Source organism: Cryptotermes secundus, unplaced genomic scaffold (assembly GCF_002891405.2).
Source record: "Cryptotermes secundus unplaced genomic scaffold, Csec_1.0 scaffold135, whole genome shotgun sequence".
Lineage (NCBI taxonomy): Eukaryota > Metazoa > Arthropoda > Insecta > Blattodea > Kalotermitidae > Cryptotermes > Cryptotermes secundus.
The window spans coordinates 370246-393702 of NW_019730104.1; the positions used below are offsets into that span (position 1 = coordinate 370246).

General features: G+C 42.7%; 2 protein-coding genes across 2 annotated transcripts in view; both read left to right on the forward strand.

Annotated features, from left to right (window-relative positions):
* Positions 1 to 23457, forward strand: part of LOC111866025 (allatostatin-A receptor) — a 421775-nt gene that overhangs the window by 310801 nt on the left and 87517 nt on the right. The window lies entirely within an intron of this gene.
* Positions 8392 to 8781, forward strand: LOC111866029. The gene has a single exon (XM_023854522.1). The coding sequence runs from the start codon at positions 8392 to 8394 to the stop codon at positions 8779 to 8781; it is 390 nt and encodes a 129-aa protein (XP_023710290.1).

Below are 23457 nucleotides of genomic sequence, written 5' to 3' on the forward strand. Positions count from 1 at the left end.
CCACCGTAGCCCTGTGAGTCGTAGGAAGCGACGAAAAGGAAGTCTCGAATCTGAGACAGTAAAACATGGTCACGAGTCCCGCGGGACTCTTGACCTGAGAATGACTGAGTGGGCGAGGGCCAACATCAATTGTAAACGACAGATCCGTCCTCTCGTCAGAGAGAGTGCTTCACATCAACAAACTCACAGCTGTCTGACAGTAATAAAAATCTGGTCGTAAGCCCCAGATGGGTGGTTTATTCCAAGATAGACTGGCCGACTGACCGCCTGACCGACTGACCGTCGGTCGTAACATGAGACTCAGACTAAGATTCGTCAGGCAGACGTCGTTCAAGGCAGTCAAAAACTCAGAAGGCAGTTCAATAGTTGGAGTGTTAAGCAGTTCAGATTCGTTACCAAGCAACGACTAAGCAAACAGATGTTGAAGACTTTATTTATGTGTTATAGTTAACAGTAAGCTTAAGCGGCCTCCGTAGTCTAGAGGTAACGTTCCCACCTCATGACTCGTAGTATGCGGGTTCAAATACCCGGCGGAGGTCAATTTTTAAGGGCGGAAAAATTCAGGGAACATGTCCTCCGGGAGGGACTTTTAAGCTGTGTGTCCCGTGTCGTAACTTTACGGCACGTAAAAGAACCTCATATCCCCAAAGGGGATCACTGAGCCAAATTCCAGGACGTTTCCCGCCCAACAATAGTCTCTAAGGCCTCTGATAGATGGGGGAAGCATTACAGACACCGCTAAGCAAGTGGCCGAACTCGCTTGCTCGGCGGGACTGATGGTACGCACCATTTATCGGTAGGGTAAAGAGACTGGTAGAATATCATAGAGGGAAGAACAATAGATCAAACTGGTCGCGGTGCATGGGGAAACCCACCCTCTCTAAATAACTAACTAACTAACTAACTAACTAACTAACTAACTAACAGTAAGCTTTAGAGTGTTATAATTATTTATGGTTGCGACTTGTGAATGCCCAACAGATCTATTCATCTAATCCAGACCCCATTATTATTATTCACGCCACAACCCTACACGTAACAATATGAAGGTTTGGGCTACATCCAATCCATTCAGGATGGAATTCAGTGACGGGCTTTTCAGAACATGTTAATAAACACACGGGTTACGAGAAAGCTGAATGACTATAAAATTCTAGGGATATTTTGGTCCACAGAGTTAGCAAACTAAATAATTATTATGAGCGTATTATGCACTACATTTTCTATTGCCTGTAATGTATTTGATGTAAGTTGAAACGTAATTTCTGGATTTGTCTCTACTTCATCCAGCCTTGCTGGCAAGAACTGCCGTCATTTTTAAAATACAAACAGAACTGCGATAAGTCTGTCACTATGGCAACCAGTGATTTCAAGAGGGCAGTAGAGCCAACAGTCGGAATGTTATATATTGTGGCGCACATACCCGTTGCTGGGCAGATGCCTCGAAAAGAACAAAGAGTACAGCCATTTCTATACAATATGCGGATAATGAAACACCCTTTCTAATCAAAGGCTCAGTAAACACGTTCCCGCGGAAACGATATCCAGTCTGTCGCTAGGCAACCGCCTATGACGACAATAGAAGATTATTGGAGGTGGTTTTTCTGTTGGGTCCGCCCCGAAGATTATATAAAGAGGACACCAGTCGAGCTGCAGATTTGTTAGTATTTCAGCTGAGTGGAATGAAGTGAAGCAGCCGGATGGTGAGTGTGAGGGTTCGGTTGCCAGTTATGAGTTGAAAGTCACGCTGTGAAGAAAAGACTAGGAGGTGAAGTGGCTGTCAGCCTGGGACCAGGCTAGTTGAGTTGTCAGTTGACAAGTTTTCTGTAAGGGCGGCTGTGACAAGTGGACCTGAGTGTGGGAAGCTGAGAAACTCCCTCGGTAGAAGCCGTTTCCAAGAAACAGCTATTGCCTAGTTAGTGCTAAAATGCCAGAGGTTAATGAACTGAAAAGGCTGTGGCAGGAAGGTAGTTGTGGCCTAGTTTCAGATACAATTCTTGTAACTGCCTGAAGAACTGAGGGAAAAAACGCAAACTTTCAGTAAAATCGGTGTCCCAGTCGAGATTCGAACCGCTTGATCCAAACTGTTCGTTCATAGTCCAATACTATATTCGTAAAATGAATCAGTCATTGTTATAAAGATATGAAGAGTCACGAATTAATTACCCGGAGAGTTAATTCTGTCTTCGGAAACAAACATGCCAATGCTTGACACATTCTATAAGAAAACAGGTCCAATTTCTGGCGAGGGCCGACATTTCTCTCTTCACCATGATGTGCAGACCAACTATGGGGCCCATTCAGCCTCGCAGCCAGTTGGTACAGTGGATTCTATCCCCCAGTCAAATAGGCCGGGACGTAGAGATGACCACTCACCTCTATCCATTGCAGAGGTTAAGAATGAGTGGGACTATTTTTCCATTTTCCCATACATTTTCTTGAGTGCTGTTTAATTGAGCAAAGGACAGCTTTGCCTTATATTCACAACACTTCTTGCAGTGCAAGATTCTTTTACAGCCTGTACGCTGGCTGAACTTCTTGTGCTGATTTGGCATATATAACAATTCATTCCAAATTCCGTTATATTTAATTAGAAATGTCCCTTTATCTTAAGCGTCTTCTGGAAACTATTAAACAGTTTAATCTATGTTCTAGGAATTTCATGGCATGCATTATTATTACTCGTATTACTCACAGAGCATGACAGAACTGGAGATTCCATTGATTTTCTACCTTAGTGCTACAAGTATTTAATTCGACATTCCCAGTCCCTTCCTGAACAAGGGAGTCTTTTTTGCATATGTCTAGCAGATCCATGTCAATCCTTCTACAAAAGTTGGGGGGTAGATACATTTTGTTGTACGGCACATGACGTGATCTCAGATAACAGTTTCTCCGCTTTGAAGTTACATGAAGCAGAAACGCTTCTGGATGACGTGATTCTTGACGTCGTGAAGGCACTCAGATGTTCAGAATAAGAAGACGTTATAAAGAAGTCATATTCTGTACAAGCTGCCTAGCAGTTTACTGCAAACTCTGCAGCAACGTAAATTCATTGACATCTTAAAAGCTGCTACTGACTCGGCTCATGAAATATTACCTTATTATGTGGAATGCGAAACTTCATTACCGTGTTCAAAAGGGTATGCAACTGAACCCTGCCCTGAGCCTCTTGCTTCCAGTCCACTGTAAGGTAAGATAGGAAAAGGTAAGCCAATCCCTGTAACAGCCCGTGAAGGCCCATAGGCTTGTGAGACGTCGAGGCTCCCGCATGTTCTAGACAATCGGCTCACAGATGGCGGTAAATTTGGCAGCCTCACACGCCGGCCGCCCTTTACCCCCTCAGGAAGATTCCTGATACTCATTTCTGTTAAGAGGGTAAGCCAACCCCCAGTGCCATAGTGCGGCTGGAAGGATTAGGTAAATTGAAAACAAATCCAAAGACCTCACCGGGAATGGAAACCGCGACCTTCCGACTTGTAGCATAGTGCCTCAAACAAATACGCCACCGCGTGCTCCCAGAAGTATACCTAAGGGGCTATAATGTGTGAGAATAAATCAATGGAAAGTTTATGAATGGAAAACTTAACTACAGATCAGAACTGCCCCCCCCCCACCCAAAGTCAGCTATATCAACACATACAGCTTTGTCTACCGTCCACTTTAGTTACCACAAAAATTCTCTGTACAGTCACCTTCTATTTCACATATTATAACAGGGATCTCTTTCTGTAAGAATCACGGTTAACGGTTTTGACTTCAAGGGTTCAAATATGTAGTGCTCATCGAATGTATGACTTGTGACTAGTTTTAAGTCTGCCGCTACGCAGCAATTGCTTTACTGTATGCCTATCGGAGCTTACAGTTCAAAAGCAGCACTGCACTCTACTGCATGTCTCGTCCTCATCACGCCTGTAACGTTCGAAACGGTGATTATATAACCTCTGTTCTTTTTTTTCGATCTTCACTCACTCACTCGCTTATGGAGCTGATCCCTTCTTGAGGAGAAGCCAAATCTGCAACTACTCAAGAATTTCCCAGCATTTTATTGAACCCTAAGGCCCATTACCGTGTTCACATGAGCCCTCCACTAGTCCCTATCCTAAGCCAGATCAATCCAATCCATACCATCCCATTCTATAACTATACGATCCATTTTAATATTGTCCACCCACCTACGCCTTGGTCTTCCCAGAGGTCTCTTTACTTCTGGCTTTCCCACCAATAATCTAAATACAATCCTCTTCTCCTCCTTCGTGCAGCATGCCCTGTCCACCTCATCCTCCTTGACTTCATCATTCTAATTATACATGGAGAAGAGTAGAAGTTATGAAACTCCTCATTATGCAGTTTTCTCCAACCTCCTGTCACATCATCCCTCTTTGGTCCAAATATTATCCTCAACACCCTGTTCTCAAACACCCTCAGTCTATGTTCATCCCTTAATGTCAGAGACCAAGTTTCACATCCATACAGAACCACAGGCAAAATTATAGTTTTGTACAATCTAATTTTTATGTTTCTGGACAGCTGATGAGAAGACAAAAGGTTCTCGACTGAATGGTAGCAAGCATTACCCGAGTTCAATCTCCTCTTAATTTCCTCCTGAATCAAGTTTACATTTGTTATAGTCGTTCCCAAATAGTTAACCGACGTTTCGGAGGCCAAATATTCCTCGGAAATATCGGTTGACTTTCAAAGGACTAACACGGCCTTATACCCCAGAACACTGAGCTCTTCCTAAAATCAGATTTTTAAGCATGAGAAATGTCTCCTCGGCTGCAGCTACAAGTCACTGTGAAATAACTCGAAACAGCCTAATTAAGGAGGGTATAACTATGCCTCCAGCCGTATAAGATCTCATTACTCTAGCGTGCGCCCATTGAAAGAACAATAAACGCCATGTACATTGCATCATGGCTTCTATCGAATTAGTGCTACAATCCGCATGAGAATGCAATGGAAACTTACAGCTTGCGAATATGAAACGTTTTATGTATCCCTTCATGCTATTTGGCTTTGATTTTTGGCCCTCCGCATTAAATTTTGTAGAGTAAGTACTTTCGCGTAGCGACTCAGTTAGTATACAGGTAGTCAGGAGCCCTACCGAATGTGTAACATCTAGAAAAACCAAAGTGAACGGAGAAGTTCATGGAGGTAAGCCTAGGCCCACTGGGGCTGTAGTGCCACGGAAAAAAATACAGGTAGTTAGGCATAATGAGGAGCTCCATAACTTGTACTCTTCTCCAAGTATAATTAGAATGATAAAGTCAAGGAGGATGAGATGGGGGCGGGCATGTAGCACGAACGGGTGGGAAGAGGAATGCATATAGGATATTGGTGGGAAAGCCAGAAGGAAAGAGACCACTAAGAAGACTAAGACGTAGGTGGGTGAACAATATTAAAATGCATCGTAGAGAGAGAGGATGGGATGGTATGGATTGGATTGATCTGGCTCAGAATAGGAACCAGTGAACACAGTAATGAATCTTCGGGTTCCATCAAATGCTGGGAAGTTCTTGGTGGAAAACTTTGGGAGTTCCAAAACTGGTGATAGCGTTTTGGGGTTACGCGTGGGATAAAATAAGAATTTTGGGGGTTCCCATGGTGGATGGCGTTTTCGCCACAACAAAACTGGCGGACGTTATGTGGGATATTTTAAATTTTGAGGGTGGAAGTCGGGTGCCACAACAGAGCTGGTTGGCAGCGGCGAGATATAATAAAAATCTGTGTGTCGCAACTGGGCGGGACAATAAAACTGGTGACAGTGTTGGGATTATTATAAGCATTGGGTTGCCGGCCTCCCCCCCCCTTTTGCTCCATAATAACTGTGTCGCAGGGGTGGGGATACAATAAAATTCTCAAGAAGGGCTCGGATCCATGAGTGAGTGAATGATACAGATTTAGGCTAAGTTGTATGAACTCATGTTCGTGACAAAGGCGTTAAATTTGGGGTTTGTTTCCTAGCCTATTGGTGTCACAGGTGGATTTGCTTACGACCGAGTGTCGCAGCCAAGTCTTCGTAACATACGGGTCCAGTTTTGGTAGCGGCGTCGATATGAGTTGATAGAGGGGGTATTGATCCGAAGTCTGCAAAACACTGTAAAATATATTCGCTAAATTATTTCTCGGGACTGAAACTGTGAATATCGGTACAAATGTCTTTGGCCTGATATTGTCCTTCAACTGGCCTGCTCGTAGCAGCAACGATGTCGAGTTCCAGTTCGATAAGAAGCCGGTGTGTTGAAACATTTTGAAATTCATTTGCTGAATTAGTCACAGGGTAAGGAGGAATCGGTGTTAGTAAACTTTTGCCTTATACGTTCCTCGCATGCGGTTTTGGCTGAATGTCTCTATCCTTGCATGTATTAGGCACTGAGGGTTGTTCTATACAAAGTTAATTTTGGTTTATGTCAATATTTTGTGAGTCTCCAATATTTTTATTTGGTTTGGATTATTGCAGTAGATTCCTCAAGTTTCTGACGATAGTGTATAACACATGCGATTACTAAAATTCCTGTCCAGAGATTGACTTTGGCTGCTTCTAACGGAACGGAATAGGCGCTCCTAATCCTTTCATTTTTTATTTACATAATATTAGCAATCATCCTTTCATCTGAAGACAGAAACAGCTGCTTTTATTCTGTTTGTGTTGTCCTGTGTTTAGTTAGTTAGTTATTGTGAGAGGGTGGGTTTTCCCATGCACTGAGACCTGTATTGGTCCATTGTGCTTCCCTCTATGATTTATACCAGTCTCTATATCCTACCGGTACTGGTGCTTACCATCAGTCCCGCCCAGCCAGCGAGACCGGCTCTACTAGCTGAGAGGTATCTATAATGCTTCCCCCATCTACCAGAGGTATTAGAGACTGCTGTTGGGCGGGAAACGTCCGTTAATTTGGCTCAGTGACCTCCTTTGGAGATATGAGGTTCTTTTACGTGCCGTAAAGCAACGACACGGGACCCACGGCTTAAAGTCCCTCCCGGAGGACTTGTTCCCTGAATTTTTCCGCCCTTAAAAATTCGACGACCTCCGCCGGGTATTTGAACCCGCGTACTACGAGTCATGAAGTGGGAACGTTACCTCTAGACTACGGAGGCCGCTTGTCCTGTGTTTAAGTAGAGGCCTAGGGACGGGCTGATCACCCTTCCAAGGAGTCCCACCGTCTTTGAAAATTATTACGGAACCGAATAAGAGGCCTGGGTCCTGAAAAGGATGGAAAAGCCATTGAAGAGAATGATGACTTCGATATTTTCAGCTGTAAAGCCGTGGAACGCGTGCTCATACATCGCCTTCTGCCACCCTCAGTGATGAAGAGAGATGAAAGTTACGTGTAGGTACTGTAAATTCTTGCTGGCTGGGAGCAGCTGGCTCTGACAGTTGAGAGACACTTCCAAACGGCATGTAGCATGGGTCTATTTATGACCTAAACATTCAACAGATCACTTGTCTTTGTTTCGTAACAGGACAAACTGTTTAGGAGAGTGGCCGGTCTTGTCAGGTTGGCCACACAGATAGAACCCAGCCGTGGGAATGCTTCTAAAATTGGGTCCTACTTACTATATCCTGCTCGCGAGGATGATAAATACTTTCACCAATCAACGACATGAAATAGAACCCAATTTACACAACCTTCTTCCCTCCTATTTATAGCTTCATGCCAGTTTCAATCCCTGACTGAAACTGCTTTCCTTTGTTCATACTAGCCCGCAAGTTTTCTTCTTGGTCTCTAGCTCTTTCATTCCTTCTTTCTTTCGCCCTTATTTATTTCACTTCAGTTATCTATCTTTCAATCCTTCTATCTATGTGTTCTCTACTATCTTCATACATTCCTCTTATATGAATTTAGTTAGCTATTTCGGGACTGACATTCAAACTCAGAGACAATCTGTATGATCCCTTTTACGGGGTTCGGACCATAGCGAGGTCTCCACACATACAGCACACAACATACATTTAAGTCTAGAGAGGAACCATAAACTGCAGTTCCAGTGTTCCTGCATTATTAAGAGCGTGCGCGAGGGAGAGTCAGTAAATAGATTAGAAGTGGAAGTAAAACCGCTCTAATAGACGTAATAGGTTTTCTATGCGTATCACTAGGAAGCAGTGCAGCCCAGCTTCATGATAATCTTGATAGTAGACGCACATGTGCATGTTCAGGGGCTGGTTTTGGTAGCAAATATGACGACCGTGCTTGAGGTGTATACTACCGAAGAGCGTATTTCTGTTTCTCTCGTGAAAAGATGTTTTCTGTTTACGGTGGGCAGTGTTTGTCGCGTACAGCGGCTCACAACTGGATTGAGAAATCCTCTCAAGAACTTTAGAAAGTCGCAGATAATGCCCGACCAGGTCGCTCTGTTGAGACTGCGACAGAAGGAACTGTGCAGCGGATGGAAGACTTGATTCGAGCCGACAGGAGGACAACGACAGCCAGTGTAGCAACTGCACTAGAGTGCTCGCATGGTTTAGCATACAGCATAATGCGTGATCGTTTGAAGTTCCGGGAACTGTGCGCAGGGTCAGTGCCCAGAGAACTGAAGGATCGAGGAAAAATAAACCAAATGGGCCTGTCCTTGCAACGTCTCTTACGGTATGCAGATGAAGATGATACGAGTCTGCTTAACATGACTGATACTGAGGAAGAACCATGGGTGCATCACTACCAACCCGAATCAAAGCGCGCTTCAGTGCAATGGAAACATCCGAGTTCACTTTCAACCAAAAGTTCAAGGTTACGCAATTATCTGGGAAGGTTATGCTTACCGCGTTTGGGATTCTAAGGGAGTACTGTTATCCCATTTTCAGAAGTGTGGTGAAAATGTGAATTCTGCATCGTACTATGAAGTTCTATTGAAGCTTAGGGATGCAATTCGCAGAAAACTTCCAGACCAGTCGGTAAGAGGGGCGCTGCTTCATCATGAGAATTCCAGACCCCATGCAGCCCAAGCAACCCAAGAGAGAATTCAAGAACTGCAGTGCGAACTCTTAAACAGCCCCCTTACAGACCGAACTTGGCCTCAATTGACTTCCACATGTTTCGTTCACTAAAAGAAAACCTTAGTGGCAAGAGTTTCGTAGATGATGAACAGGTTGAAACGAAGGTGAGGAAGTGGCTGAGACATGGCTGAGACAACAGTCTCTATTTTGAGGGTTTCGACGCATTGGTAAAGCGATGGGACAAGTGTATCAATTTTGGTGGAAGATATGTCGAGAAATAAATGTTTTTCCCGGTTCGAATATCATATGCTTTACGTTCTATGTCCATTTGTAACCTATTTATTGACGCTTCCTCGCATTTTGACCCACCGTTTAGTTCCTAATTGACCTTTTCTTTTTAACTATTCTGGGTCCCTACGACAATCCGCTACAGTGTGCAGCATTTGTTTTGTTCACAACACAATAAAGCATTAAGTTTAAGGTACACTTGAATCATGCAAAAACGATTTTGGATTCCCATGAGCAACAGCTGTGTGTATAAACTGACTAGAACGATTTATGTTTAAATTCTGTTTTAGTAGCAAGGTCCGTTTGTGGCAGATCCGTTATTACATAAATTAATGAGTGAGTTGGAATCCCTCGATAATTTAGGTCTACCCGATTCGAGTTTCGAAAGTGACACCAACATAAAGAAAACTCACCTTAAGAGGCCCATTTCTTAACCGAATGAAACTATTTAATAAGAACTGTATGTCTCTATCAGACTGTTAGGGGTACTCACAAACAAAATCAGGGTTGAACTGTTATTAAAGTAGAGAACATTAGTGCTTAGAGAGCTCTGTGTGGGCTTGTAATTGAGGATTTAAACAAGAAGTTCTGAGAAGAACTAATCACCTACTTTCTTTTCACTACAATCTGGGTGGCTGATATGACAAGTAGAAAATATTTCGGCATATTCAGTATGTCAAAACAATACAATCTGAGACGCTGTTATTACTGATGGTCTGGATTTATGAAGCACAGCGCTCAGATGGCCTCAGATACTAAATTTCATGACTATCGGATCTGATCATCAAGTAATATTAAGGATATTACTTGAACAATTTGAGGGGCTGCAGTGTTTGTATTCCTGAGGGGGATGATTTATGAATATACCGTTCAGATTACCTCAGGTGGCATGATATACATTTTAAGTTTCATAAAGATCGTTTTAGGCCTTCAAAATTTGTTATTCGGGATACATGTACAGATTCGCAGACAGCAAAGTGACATCATAAAGCTGTCCCTGTGCTTAACTAATTAAGCACTACGCCATGAAGGCGTATTGGGAAGTGGATGTATAGATCTAAGTTTTCTTGAACTCGGCGTAGTTGGAGGTGAGTGGTAAGCTTCACGCTCCGGCCGCTTTACCCCGTTGAACAAGTCTCCGTTACCCCCACTTGATAAGAGGCTATATGGTCCCCAGAACCCGTCTAGACGATATGGAGGAGAGAAACTTCTTGCTCCTACCGGGACTCGAACTCTTTAACTCTCGGTCGTCCAGCCCGTAGTCAGTCGCTATACCGACTGCGCTATCCCGGCTCCCAGGTGACAGTACACGTTTACTTTAATATTTTCAAATAAGGAAAGTGGGCTAAATTATTCATGAAGTAAGAGGATCACAAGGGTCTGTTTAATATATGTACATCACTGTCAGTTAAACAGACTTAGGGCCGCTATACCCTGTCTTTAAAGAATGCTCCAAGCGCCTCTAGTTACCCCATCGTTTCTACTTCGCCACATGCAATCAATCTGTCATTTGACGTTACATAATTTTGCAACTGATACATTATCGCTCAAATTATCTCCCTTCCCTTTCTTCTTCTTCTTCTTCTTCTTCCTCTTCCTCCTCTTCTATTTTGACGCTACAACTCACGTAGAGTTTTGGTCTTCTCAATCACACCTTTCCACTTGGTCCTGTCCTGAACTGTTATCTTCCAATTTGGTGCCTTCATCTTCTTAATGTCAGCTTTAACATCTTCCTCCGTAACCGCCCCTTTCTTCTTTCTTTGTACTTTCTTCAGAGAACCACTTGACTCCTATCAGGATCGTGTCACGGTAATAACTGAGGCAACCGGACACTGTACACTTGAAGCCAGTCCACTCCTCGAAATCAACGACACAACTGCCACTGTCCACAAACTATTTATTCCGAAGCAAAATATTATAACTTCATTTGCAAGCACGTAGTAATATGACCTTCTCTGTTATGAAATTTTAACGATTCAAAGTGATGGACTGATGAATTTAGAGAAACATAGGAGCGCAGACCAATGACGTCTGCCTCCGATCAATTCAAAACGCCAAGCTTTTTGAAGACTGGTATCCTGCTGGAGCGTCGCTCCATCCCCAAGAAGGATTTGAATCGACGGTCTCTCTCCCAGACAAGAATTCATTTCCACTGGCTGATTTTAACTAGCTAAATTCATCATGCAATCAGCGCAAGCCAATCGCATACAGACCCTTGAGAATAAAACAGCTCCCAAGATATAGAACTCAGAACCTCACATGTGTGAGAGGTTACTGACTTTAGTTTAAAGTCCAGCTACACCCGTCCGAAGACACTTCATGGAAGAAACACATGTTAAAACAAAATTCATATCTTTGGAAAACTACAGACTTGCTTCCATTTGTGAATTTGTCCCCTTCCAGTCATCCCAACTGCATGTAAACAAAAATAAGGCAGTTGTTTACTGTCCAGATACAAAAAACAAGTCGTAACATGCTAATAAATCGATCTCGCCAATAAACCAGTCGCCCTTCCAAAATGATTAAAGAGGGTTATAGCGTCCACGGAGAACTGTAGCACCTCCATCGTCTTTCGGTCTACACACTGAGCTTGTACTTAGTGGCTTCCATGAGCACAGGTTTCTAACTGATCTGTTGCCTGGCATTCGCTCTACGTGGCCAAGCCATGAGAGTCTTTCTGCACACATAAATTGATTATATTTGTATAGCTGATTAACTGATTTAATTATTGATTTGTTTTAATTCGCTACCTATCATTTTCTTCACTTGGGTAAATTTTTTCTTAGAATTTTCTCTCAAAAAACAGAAATTTGTTGATTTCACTTACTTTCAGTATCCAGGTCGTTCAATCTATCTACGAATATAATATACAAATATCATCGTAAATATATTGAGTTTTGTAAACACCTCAGCCTGAAGCGAACTTAAGTGTTATGGATCGGCCCGAATTAACAGGAGGAACGTCTGAATCTTGTATATGAATGCACGTTCGAATAATGAAATCACTTTAGCTCAGGCTTTAAACTCCAAACTCATGAAGCGCGAAACTAAATAATCCAGCTGAAATGGCAAGCGTCACTCTCTAAACGTTCTCATTTACCATTGTCTGAATTGTTCATATCTTGAAAACGTTAGCTACAGCTACCATGGCTTGATGCATTCATGGGCCGCATTGAATCTGACACTTTACTGTTCGGACCGCACTTTACTCAAAGCACGAAAACTGCTTTCAAAGGTCTTCTACCTGCAGCTCAACTGTACAGTAATAAAACCATAAAACCAACAATAAACGCAAAATACAGGGTCTTCAACTACAAACGGAATGGTAATAGCATGAAGTTTCCATAAATATTCATACTAATAAATTACGGGAAATCTAAAAAAAAAAAAACACAGGTATCTACGGATATTCTTAGGAAGAAATGTTATTTTATTGCTAGTGGGGTGGGACTAAGTCCCTTGTACTGCGGCCACTTCTGGCCTATTGTACGAGCCCCAGATGATAGGTGAGGGTGATTGTGGAGCAACTGGTGAAACGAAGATTGGCAGGGGAAACCGAAGTACTCGGAGAAAGCCTGCCCCAGAGCCACTTTGTCCACCACAAAACCCATGGACCAGACTCGGGATCGAACCCGGGCTGCGGCGGTGGGAAGCCAACGACTAACCGCTTGAGCTATGGCGCGGCCAAAAGGAAAAATGTTTTAATGTCGGAACCTTCAGCCTGTGTGTTCTGCCTGCACGCATTGTTGGTCCAGTGCTTCGAAATGTTACCGCAACGGGGTCTACCCAACCACCTGTAGCTGCACCGTAAGTATGTAATCCCAGTCACTGAAAATTTCATGTGACACGGCCCAAACACGTTTCCAACAACGCAATACATGCCCCTCTGCGTAACACGCTTTACAAACATGTCAGCACATGCGCAGACCTGCGTTCTAACGGTTGCAGTGTGACTGGTCCTGATCGGTCTTGACCACCGCAATCTCCCGACCTTAACTGTGCAATTGAAAGTTCGCTCTGTCGCAACAGCTCTCACACAGGTGAAGAATTGTAGAAAAGAATCTGGGCATTATTGGTAATTGTCAACAGTTCAGTTTCCGCCTTTCGCTAACACAGAGTTGCAGAGACTGAAGGTGCCCATACTGAAAAGCTTGACATACGAGCATAAGAAACGTGTTTCTGGACATCTTCTGTAATGTTATACTGTCAGTATTTATAAAAATGCCTTACGCATGTAAAACCTCATACTTGATTTTTGTATGTTGATGCAACAGGAACTAACATAACATGGGAAAAAAAAATCCTATGGCGAATTGAGTACTTTTAACGAATAATTAGTACTACATGCCCAGTAACGTATTCTTCAAACATTTTTAAATTGTATTTTAGTTTTGATGTGAAATTTATCATGTAAGTCACAGAGTATATCCAGCTTCTTTCAGTACCGCCATATTTTAATCCAACATACATTTTTTAAGAAGTCATAAGTCAAAATACCGGTATGCATTCCGTCTTATTATAGAACTATTCCTAGCTATTCAAATATTAATATTCATATGGTATTCGATATTCTTCTGCCGAGATAAACAACTCCTGTCAAAACGTTCCGAGTAAGGCTATATGCTACAGAATTGATTAATTTTCATTCTAATTTATATATATGTGTAAGTATTTATTCGGGTCCAGTTCAAATTCGTGACAATTTATTTTGCTAAAGATTATTTTCTTCGTAACTTTTTTAGCTTAAACATCACTTCTATTGGGGGGGGGGGCACGCGGTAGGGTAGTTGGCTGAGGCACTATGCTACAAGCAGGAAGGCTGCGGGATCGAATCCCAATGAGGTGGACTTTTTCAATTTACCTAATCCTTCCAGCCGCACTGTGGCCTTGGGGTCGACTCAGCCTCTAAAGGAAATGAGTACCAGGAATATTCTTGGGGGTAAAGAGCGGCCGGCGCGTAAGGCTGACAACTTTACTGCCATCTATGAGTCGACTGTCTATAAAATGTGGGAACCTCAACATTTCACATCCCTATGGGCCTCCACGGCCTGTTACAGGGATACCTTTATTTTACTTACTTTTATCTCTTCTGTTATACAATTGTCAGTTATGCTAAAGCTACTAGTTTACCAGTATAAAAAAATTAACTCAAGAACAAATAGCAGGCCTCCGATCATGCTGAGCTCGACGGCATTGTTTTAATGACTTTCAGGTTTAGGAACAATAGGTTACACTTCATGGACACTGTGTGTATGTTTGAGAATACTTAAAATGCATCAAATATAATGTAGCTTACTTTCTATCGAGCTGTACCTAACTAATCACTACCTAAATCTTGGAGCAGGATTTCCCTTGAGATGCTAATAGTCTCTCGTCTACGGATGGAATTAGCTAAAAAACCAACTCCGTGGTTTTAGTCCGCAAGCGAACTATACCGACCGATCGACCGCCGCTTGTCGGCAAATTTAGTGCTAACTTTAGCGGATAGACAGTGTCGCGTGGTCAGTGCAACGAATACCCACGACAGTTAATTTCGGTTTTCTACACCGGAGTCGCTACTTTTCCATTCAAGTAAGAAATTACGAATTTATTATCGTCATCAGCTTAAGATGCAAAGTGGCTTAAGTCTCTTTAAAGGTCTGTTTTAATTTCAAGATTTAACATTAGAACTACTAAATTCAAAACCGTTATATCAAACTCTTGTATGGGCGTCCTTAGTTTCTTCTGCCTCTGGGTTCGTAGTCTGCGAGTCATTTAGGAAATCTATTCGCTCCATTCTTCCTAGATTCTGTGACAACTTCATCTGATCATCCTTAACTCTCGAGTATGTATCATCGATTTTCTGCTCCTCTCTTGTTATCAAACGTCTGTTATAAATCAGTCGGTATCCTGATATACTCTCAGAAATGGTATTCCTACAGCTTCCAACATACCTTTCTATAATTCTTTTAATAATATCTTAATATCTATGTGGCTGGATTGAATTTTTTATTGGACTTCATTTACGTATTCCTGCCATATATTAACTCTTGGCTAAAGCGGCCTCCGTAGTCTAGGGGTAACGTTCCCACTTCATGACTCAAGGTATGCGGGTTCAAACCCGGCGGAGGTCGTGGAACAAGTACTCCGGGAGGGACTTTAAGCCGTGGGTCCCGTGTCGTAGATTTACGGCACGTAAAAGGTCCTCATGTCTCTAGGAGACCTCTGAGCAAAATTAGGCAAACATTTCCCGCCCAAGTAGTTTCCAATGCCTGTGGTAGATGGGGGAAGCATCAGGTACCACGTGCCAGAAGAGGGCCGACCTCGCTGGCAAAGTAGGGCTGATACCAAAGCACCAGTACCGGTAGGGTATGGGGACAGTAGAAATTAAATGAGGACGTACAATAGACTACTAGTCGCGGTGCATGGGGAAACCCACCCACTCCAATAATAATAATAACTCTTGGCTAGAACGTGTCCAATATCCCGCTGCCTTCCCAGCATTTCTATCCTAAACATTTCATTCCTCTGGCTGAGTAAGCTTGTGACTTTAAGGCTGGGGCCACAGGAGCGCACAAAATGCGTCCGTTGTAACGAACGTCGTGACGTCCGTTGTAGAAATAAACAAGAGAAGCGAATGCTACGCTTTCTTCTGGCTCCATTGCAGACAAAAAAGAACTACCCACCGCATTCTGTAACTGTGTTGTGTCCTCAGCAACGTCCGTCATAAACAGTCAGTGCATGAGGAAAGTTGAATGTACAGATATAACATTTGAACTCTCTCATTTCAGAATAATGGGCATCCTACATAATTTCCAAGGATGTAACTCCCTTCTCAACCCGTCACCCCGTAACTAATGTAGCAACAATTAAACTTTTATAATGTTTCAGCAGAGACAAACTATGAATCCCAGTACATTATACCGACGGCTTAATTGCTTCTAGAATAAAGTTACAGTGGTTTGATGGAGTATTTAAACCCTCATTTGAATGCAGTAGCAGGCCAAAATACAATCAAGTACAATGGGCTAGATTTTCAAATTAGTTTCTGGTTCCCTTTTTCGCATATAGGAGAAAAAACAAGCATGAGATACAATTGAAGCTGGAACAATCCTAGTCCCACTGCGCAGGCCTAGAAGCACGACTTTATTCGTTACAAATAGCACGTCCGGTGGGGCAGATACGCTGTGAATTGAGGTCCTGCTTCCGAACAGGTTTCTTGCTTCTCGGTGTCGAGGTATTAAAATATGAATAATATTGTTCCATGCCTTTAGTGCACAACTTTGCAAATGTGACTGAAACAAATGGAAAATATCACCCCCAGAAAACATAAAAATGTTTCGGATTTTTATAAAAATGCCTATTTTTCAATGATAATAGGTTATACAAGTGGAAGAAACCTAATCGTAGATGGAAAGAATGTTATGTTGGCAACTCTCTAATGTTAAAATATAATGGTAGAGTTGTAGTAAACAATTTTCAATAATAGACTGCACTACATGCGCTGTTCCTAATTTCTCTAGTTATGTGTTACTACAGTTGTGTGTAAAAACAAAATTTCTCCATTGTTGTGTGTTACCATGGTTATGTGTATGAATATATATAAAACACTTTTGTGTATCTGACGGTCGGTCAGTCAGTCAGTAAGTCATAGGGCTCGACACCAAGACTTATTGACTGACTGACCGTCAGCCGCAATGTAACTCTGACTCTGACTCTGACTCTGACTCTGACAAAAGTTAGTCTTAATAAAGCAGGGTTAGACGGAACACTGATTCTTACTTATCATTCGATCCACTTAAAAGTGAAAATAACAAAGACAATACTATAATGCAGCTTAAATAAATACGACCTGAATGTGTGGCCAGCTTTAAATCGTTTTAGGATACGCTCCTGCTATGACTTCTTGTGTGCACGGTAATTATGCTTTGGGTTCCTTACCGGGGGCTGAGATACTGTCAGCTTACACACACGACTACACCGGAGCTACTGACGGTATATAAAATGTCTTTCTTCACATTTAAGGCTATTTTTGCCTTTTTGTTCCTATATATAAGTGGATTTCACTCCGAACTGTCGGAATTCTGAACATACACAATATCGAAACGGCGCCACATCCAAGAAGACTGCCTTCTTCATAGTCACCGCTGTGAAAACCTCAAATCTTACATACCTGAATCCTTTTCAGGGCATCTCTCAAAATCATTAGCTATGTATCGGTAAGCAATCCTGCTTCATATTCGAAACTTGGCCCAAAACCACTTGTTCTAAATGAATATTTCGAGTCTTTCCTCAAGTCTTTAAAATAAGCTACAACTTCGAAACATACTATTCTACATTCAGCATCGGCCTAAAATTTGACCCGTGTAAACTACGTAACAGCCGGTCACGGTAGCCGAGCGATCTAAGTCATGTACTGTCTTCGCTCGCTTGGAAACCGGGATCGTGGGTTCGAATCCCACTCAGGGCATGCATGTTTAGTTTGTGTGTGTGCGTTTTTCTGTGTTTGTGTACAGGTAGAGGCCTTGCGACGAGCTGATCACCCGCCCAAGGCGCCCTACCAAATGTGTAAGATCTAGAAAAACCGAAGTGAACAAAGAAGTTCATGGACGTAGGCCTAGGCCCACTGGGGCTGTAGTGCCAAGGAAAAAAAAGGAGAAAAAACTACGTAGCAAGCATGTATTCAGAATTAAAAAAATCTTATAAATTCGAACTCGTTATGAATTCAATGTTGTTCTGGAAAGACACGTCCTGTAGGCTCAAGTCGAATTATATTTAATTTCTGAAAATTCCCTGCAACAAGATCTAAATTGCAGTCCTCAGAATTACGATACCGTGTTATCTCATATATTGTTAGGCGGAACGTTCTGCCTCCATCTTCGTCAAATTCCTTATGTGCTCATAATTACTTATATTATGCATGTACAAGATATAATATTGTGACATGTCACCAGATAACCGAAATAAATGAGCCAAGAGAAATAGCCCGCTGCTAGGTAACGGGTGTATAAACAAGTTTGCGAGGCAAAAACGACGCAAAAACCTAGGAATTGTCTCAAGCTTTATTTTCTATGCGATCCGTGCCGAGGCTGTGCAGCGAGAGCCGTCAAGGGGCACAAATGCGGAAATGCAGTTGCAGTTAACAAAGGCATCCCTCACACACGCGTCGATTTATCTCATCTTCTGTCAGTAGAAGCAACAGGGGTTCGCATATGGACTGGAAACACTGAAATCTTCCTTGCAACTGTTTATAAATCTCCGCAAAGACTGTGGAGTGACACAAACATCAGAGGGCTATTGGGTTTTAGAAATAAGTCCATCCTGGCAAGTGACCTGAATACAAAGCACCCTGTTTGGAATAGTGAAGTTTCAAACCACTCAGGCTTGAATCTCTTGGAATTATTTGTTAGTTCTAACTTCCAAATTTCAGCTCCACAGTGCTGTACGCATTGCACACCTGACGGCAGAAATGTTCCTGACATTGTAGTACATCAGAACGTCCGATATCAGAGATCATTGTTAACTGGCACCTGGACTCAGATCAGCTGCCAGTAATATTTAGCTTCCTGGTCACTGTTAGACCGAGGGAAGCTTTAGATCCAGTTTGAAAACTGACAGACTGGATGCTGTTTCAAAGCCACGCCTCTGAACTCATATCTCCAAATGCCCAAATTCACTCTTCTGTTGAAGCTGATAGGAACGCATGTGGTCAAGTGGTCAGAGTTCCTGGCTACAGATCCAGAGGTCCGGGTTCGATTCTCGGCGCAACCACATTTTCTGAGAAGTAGTGGGTCTGGAACGGGGTCCACTCAGCCTTGTGAGGATAAGTGAGGAGATATTTCAAGGAAATAGCGGCTCCGGAACTAGAAAACCGATATTAACGGCCGTGGCGTTCCGTTGCGCTGACCACGCGACACACTCTATCCGCAAAAGTTGGCACTAAATTCGCTTAGTNGTCCAACTGGTTCCACTCGGCACGGCGGCCACTGATTGGCCTATTGTAGCCTGCCCCGGGTGAATATAATGATGGAATGAAGATTGGCAAGGGAAACCAGAGCCGGGATCGAACCCGGGCCGCCGCGGTGGAAGCCAGCGACTAACCTCTTGAGCTATGGCGAGGCCCAAAAGTTGGCACTAACTTCGCCGGCAAGCGGCGGTCGCTCGGTCGGTATAGTTTCCTTGCGGACTACAGGCCACGGAGTTTGTTTTTAGTTTGTATTGAAGCTGACAGAGCAGCACGTGACTTTGCAGCTTCTATAGCGTTGGCATACAGACTATCAACTGGAAAAAATTACAATTCTTCATCGAAAGTACGACATACGCACCTGCCTTGGTTCTTTTACTGACTCACAAAAGAAAGCTCAGCAAATTATGGCAAGGGACCAGGGATCCAGCATGCAAATCTGCAGTAAACTGGGCCAATCGAAATATCGGGAGAATGGTACGGAAGAGAACTTGAAAGATGAGAAACAGAGTTGGTAGACTGCAAAAAGTCACACTTCAAGCAGTATGGTGTATTGCGTAATATCTCACAAAACGGTGTGGACCAAAGGCAACATCTGCAATTCATGGTCCCTTGGGCCCCATATTTTACCCAATCGATAAAGCCTAAACAACCGCAAAACGCAGAGCGCTTCGCTTGTGCGACTGTGACCACAGGCGACATTTGGAGTCTGAAGTCGAAGCCCTGCTACAGCTATCGTCGATTAATTCCCGACTCTGTGACATCTCAGAAGGAATACAATCCTTTAAATTAATAAACGCCTGCGGTTCTGGGCCCCGGCATCTTTTAGTAAGACCTCTTGTGTATTTAAAGCATGTATTCAAACACTGCCTTCAGTTTGGCCATTCTCTGGCACCTTGGAAGGAAGTAAAAATCACAACTCAGCCGAAACTCAGCGAACACTCAAAATTTCCCAAAAGTTTATGTTCAATCAGATTCTTATCCACTATTAGCAAAGTATTTGAGAAGCTGATTTTAAGAGCAATCCAAAAACGCTGAGGAAAGAAACTTACTACGCGCAAGTCAGTTGGGCTTTCCAGTTTCAAGAGATTGAAGCCTGTAATGACTATGCTGGCGACGAAGACAAGTAGCAATTTAACCTACCGAGCGACTTAGTTAGTTGTTGCCATGAGTGACATTCGAGGGAGTTGCAAGCCAGAGAAGACAGAAGCCGTTGAACACGAAAGCTGAGTATCTACAATGTTGAAGCCGCTACCAGGCAACAGCTAGTGAAGATGAACTGAGAAAACGGTGTGTGCTATAGTGAACTGTAAAGCGTGTAGGTTAAGGATAGCATTATAATTACTTGTAACTATGATTATCAGTTACAATTATCAACCCAAACCCCGTCTATAGACACGACTATGTGGCATTATTATACCAGTGGGCCATACTTTGTTATAAACCATTTAACAGTTTCATGTACGATATCCCTTATATAAACATAAAGATCCTCCTTGCGCGGAAACATCACTCCATGAAGATACGAGTAAGCGAGTAAATATAAACACTTCACGTATCTTTCACTTCAACACCAGATGCAGGTGAATGGTCGACTGTCAGCTCCGTCCGCTCTAACCTTGGTTCCGCTGTACCCTCGGCGAAAGAGCGCATACAGTTCACTGTGCAGGAAGCTGGGAGTGGCCCAAAGCTATTTTGGATGTGGTGGAAAAAAGAAAAATGCCTTCCAAGGGTCGAACACCAGTCGTCCATCCCGCTAACAGTCACTGCAGTGACTGACAAAATAAGTCATTTATGTCCTATTATGAACTATGAACTCAAAGTGAACTAAATATCTGTGACATAAGAATATACCAAGCTAACTAGTAACAACCTTTCCCACCGTTCCAACACCACACGTAACCACCAGCAAGTATTTTTTCCCCCGTTGGCACTACAGCATCAGTGTTCCTAGGCCTGCCTCCATGAACTTCTCCGTTCACTTCGGTTTTTCTAGATCTTACACAATCGGTAGGACTCCTTGGGCGGGTGATCAGCTCGTCGCAAGGCATCTACCTGTACACAAACACAGAAAAACGCACACACACAAACTAAACATCCATGCCCTGAGTGGGATTCGAACCCACGATCCCGGTTTCCAAGCGAGCGAAGACAGTACATGCCTTAGACCGCTCGGCTACCGTGACCGGCCCAGCAAGCATTTAGTGAGCGGAAACGAGAAGAAGTGAAGGTACAGAATCCACTATTTCCAGCGCGCTTCGGAAATTCATCAACATATGTGTCTGCATGGGCTTATCGGTGTCAGAACCGGCGCGAGTTCTGTCAAACTGCTTGCAACGCAGACTAAACCTTGGATTTGGAGGAAAAGTTCGAGAGTGAAACCAACAAAAGACTATCAATCAAAATACGTTACACTCAGTGCAAATAATATATGAAAGCAAGATAACAATGTAAAGGAAATTATCCGAAACTCAACAGAGGAGCTTCAAATTTTCTATTTCGCACAAATAATATGATTACAATTCGTGCTTTCCTTTTCAATTTCAGATACCCTAAAATATTAAGGAAGGTGTTTACCAAGCTATGAATATTTAAAATTTGTTTGCAGATGAACGTTAAATTACTTAGAGTATTTAACTTTTCCTCGAGTTTTGCAGTTTTCTTTTGAAACAAATTTCCATTTCTATTACTCCGAATAAAATACGTCTATAAAGTAACCTTCATTTTTTCCAGTTTGCTTATTGAATTTGGGGCGATGTTGTTTTGAGTGTCAGAGAGTATCTAATCGCAGCGGAATTGAGTAATAATAAACACGACACTTCCACAGTATGGCGGAGCTAATCACTGCCCGTATTATTTACATCAATTAACTGCGAAACATATTTCGAACGAAACGCGCGAAAGATACCGTATTTACGCATGTACAGGCCGCACATTTTTTGCCAAAAATTCAAGAGGAAAACTGGGGTGCGGCTTATATTTAAAATATTCGAAATCACACTTCATTAAAAAAAATTATATTCATAATTAGTAATACAGGGTGTTCTACTCCTGAAATAATATTCCAAGAAAATTATTTTTTCTATAATTTGTCTGAAAATTGTGCTGCGGCCTATACACGCACGCGGCCTATACATGCGTAAATACGGTACTCTAAACCAATTCCACAATATCTTCCGAAAAAGTCTCAAATCTTTTTCAATATTTTGTAAATAAATATACGCCTATATATATATGCATACTTATGTGTCTATCCATTAAGCTGACAACACGGATCTCAGGATAGCGCACTCGGTATAGCGACTGGCTGCGGGCTGGATGACCGAGGGGTCGGATTTCGAGTCCCGGTTCGGTCAAGAATTTTCACTTCCTCACGTTGTCCAGACCGGCTCTGAGGTCCACCCAACCTATCCAATGAGTACTTGGAGCTCTTTCTCCGAGGATAAAGAGACAGGGACGTGAGGCTGATCACGCACCTCCAACTAGTGCCAAGGTCAAGAAAATGTGGATCTATACGTCCACTCCCCCATACGTCTTCATGGCGTAGTGCTTAATTAGTTAAGCACGGGGACAAATTCACGTTTTTATCGGAATCTGTCAGACTCAACCAGGATCCACCACCGACTGTAAGGCGATCTTCCCATTCAAAATCTTGCAATCCGAGAAAACTGAAAATCCCGCCATATGAGAGGTCCCACTTGTATATTTATCTTTGCGAGGTGGACAGGGGTACGAATCACAGTGACGTCATTAAATATCGCCGCATATCTAATACCAAAGCCAGCGACTGGATACGATTCTCAGTGACTTCCGGTCACTTCCAATCAACCATGCCCCTGAAAACATCTCCCTTTAAGGTCACCCTTAATACTATTATCCGATATTTTTCTCGGTGTTCAAAGCGTGATTTCTTCACTGCAATTTTCTAAGCATCCCTCTCTCACTTATCCTTGCCAGGTCCAACGCATATCAGCCCCCAAAATATATAACCAACAGTACTAAGCGGCGTGTAAATCATGAAACCATTTGTGCAACATGAGCCCAGTACACTGCTCAAGTTACTTCAGCCTCTGTAGCCTCAAGATGACAAGACCAACATGCCCACAATAAGAATTAAGGTTTTGTCTGTTTTATATTCGGGGACATTAATGAGCTTTTTTGGGGCGAATAATATCTCAGTGTCGTTCCACCGTGTTCTGGATTCACTCTCCTCTTTAAGCTACGTGAAACAAACAAATTCTGACATCCTGTGTACATTCCTATGCAAATTGTTGACATAAACACGCAC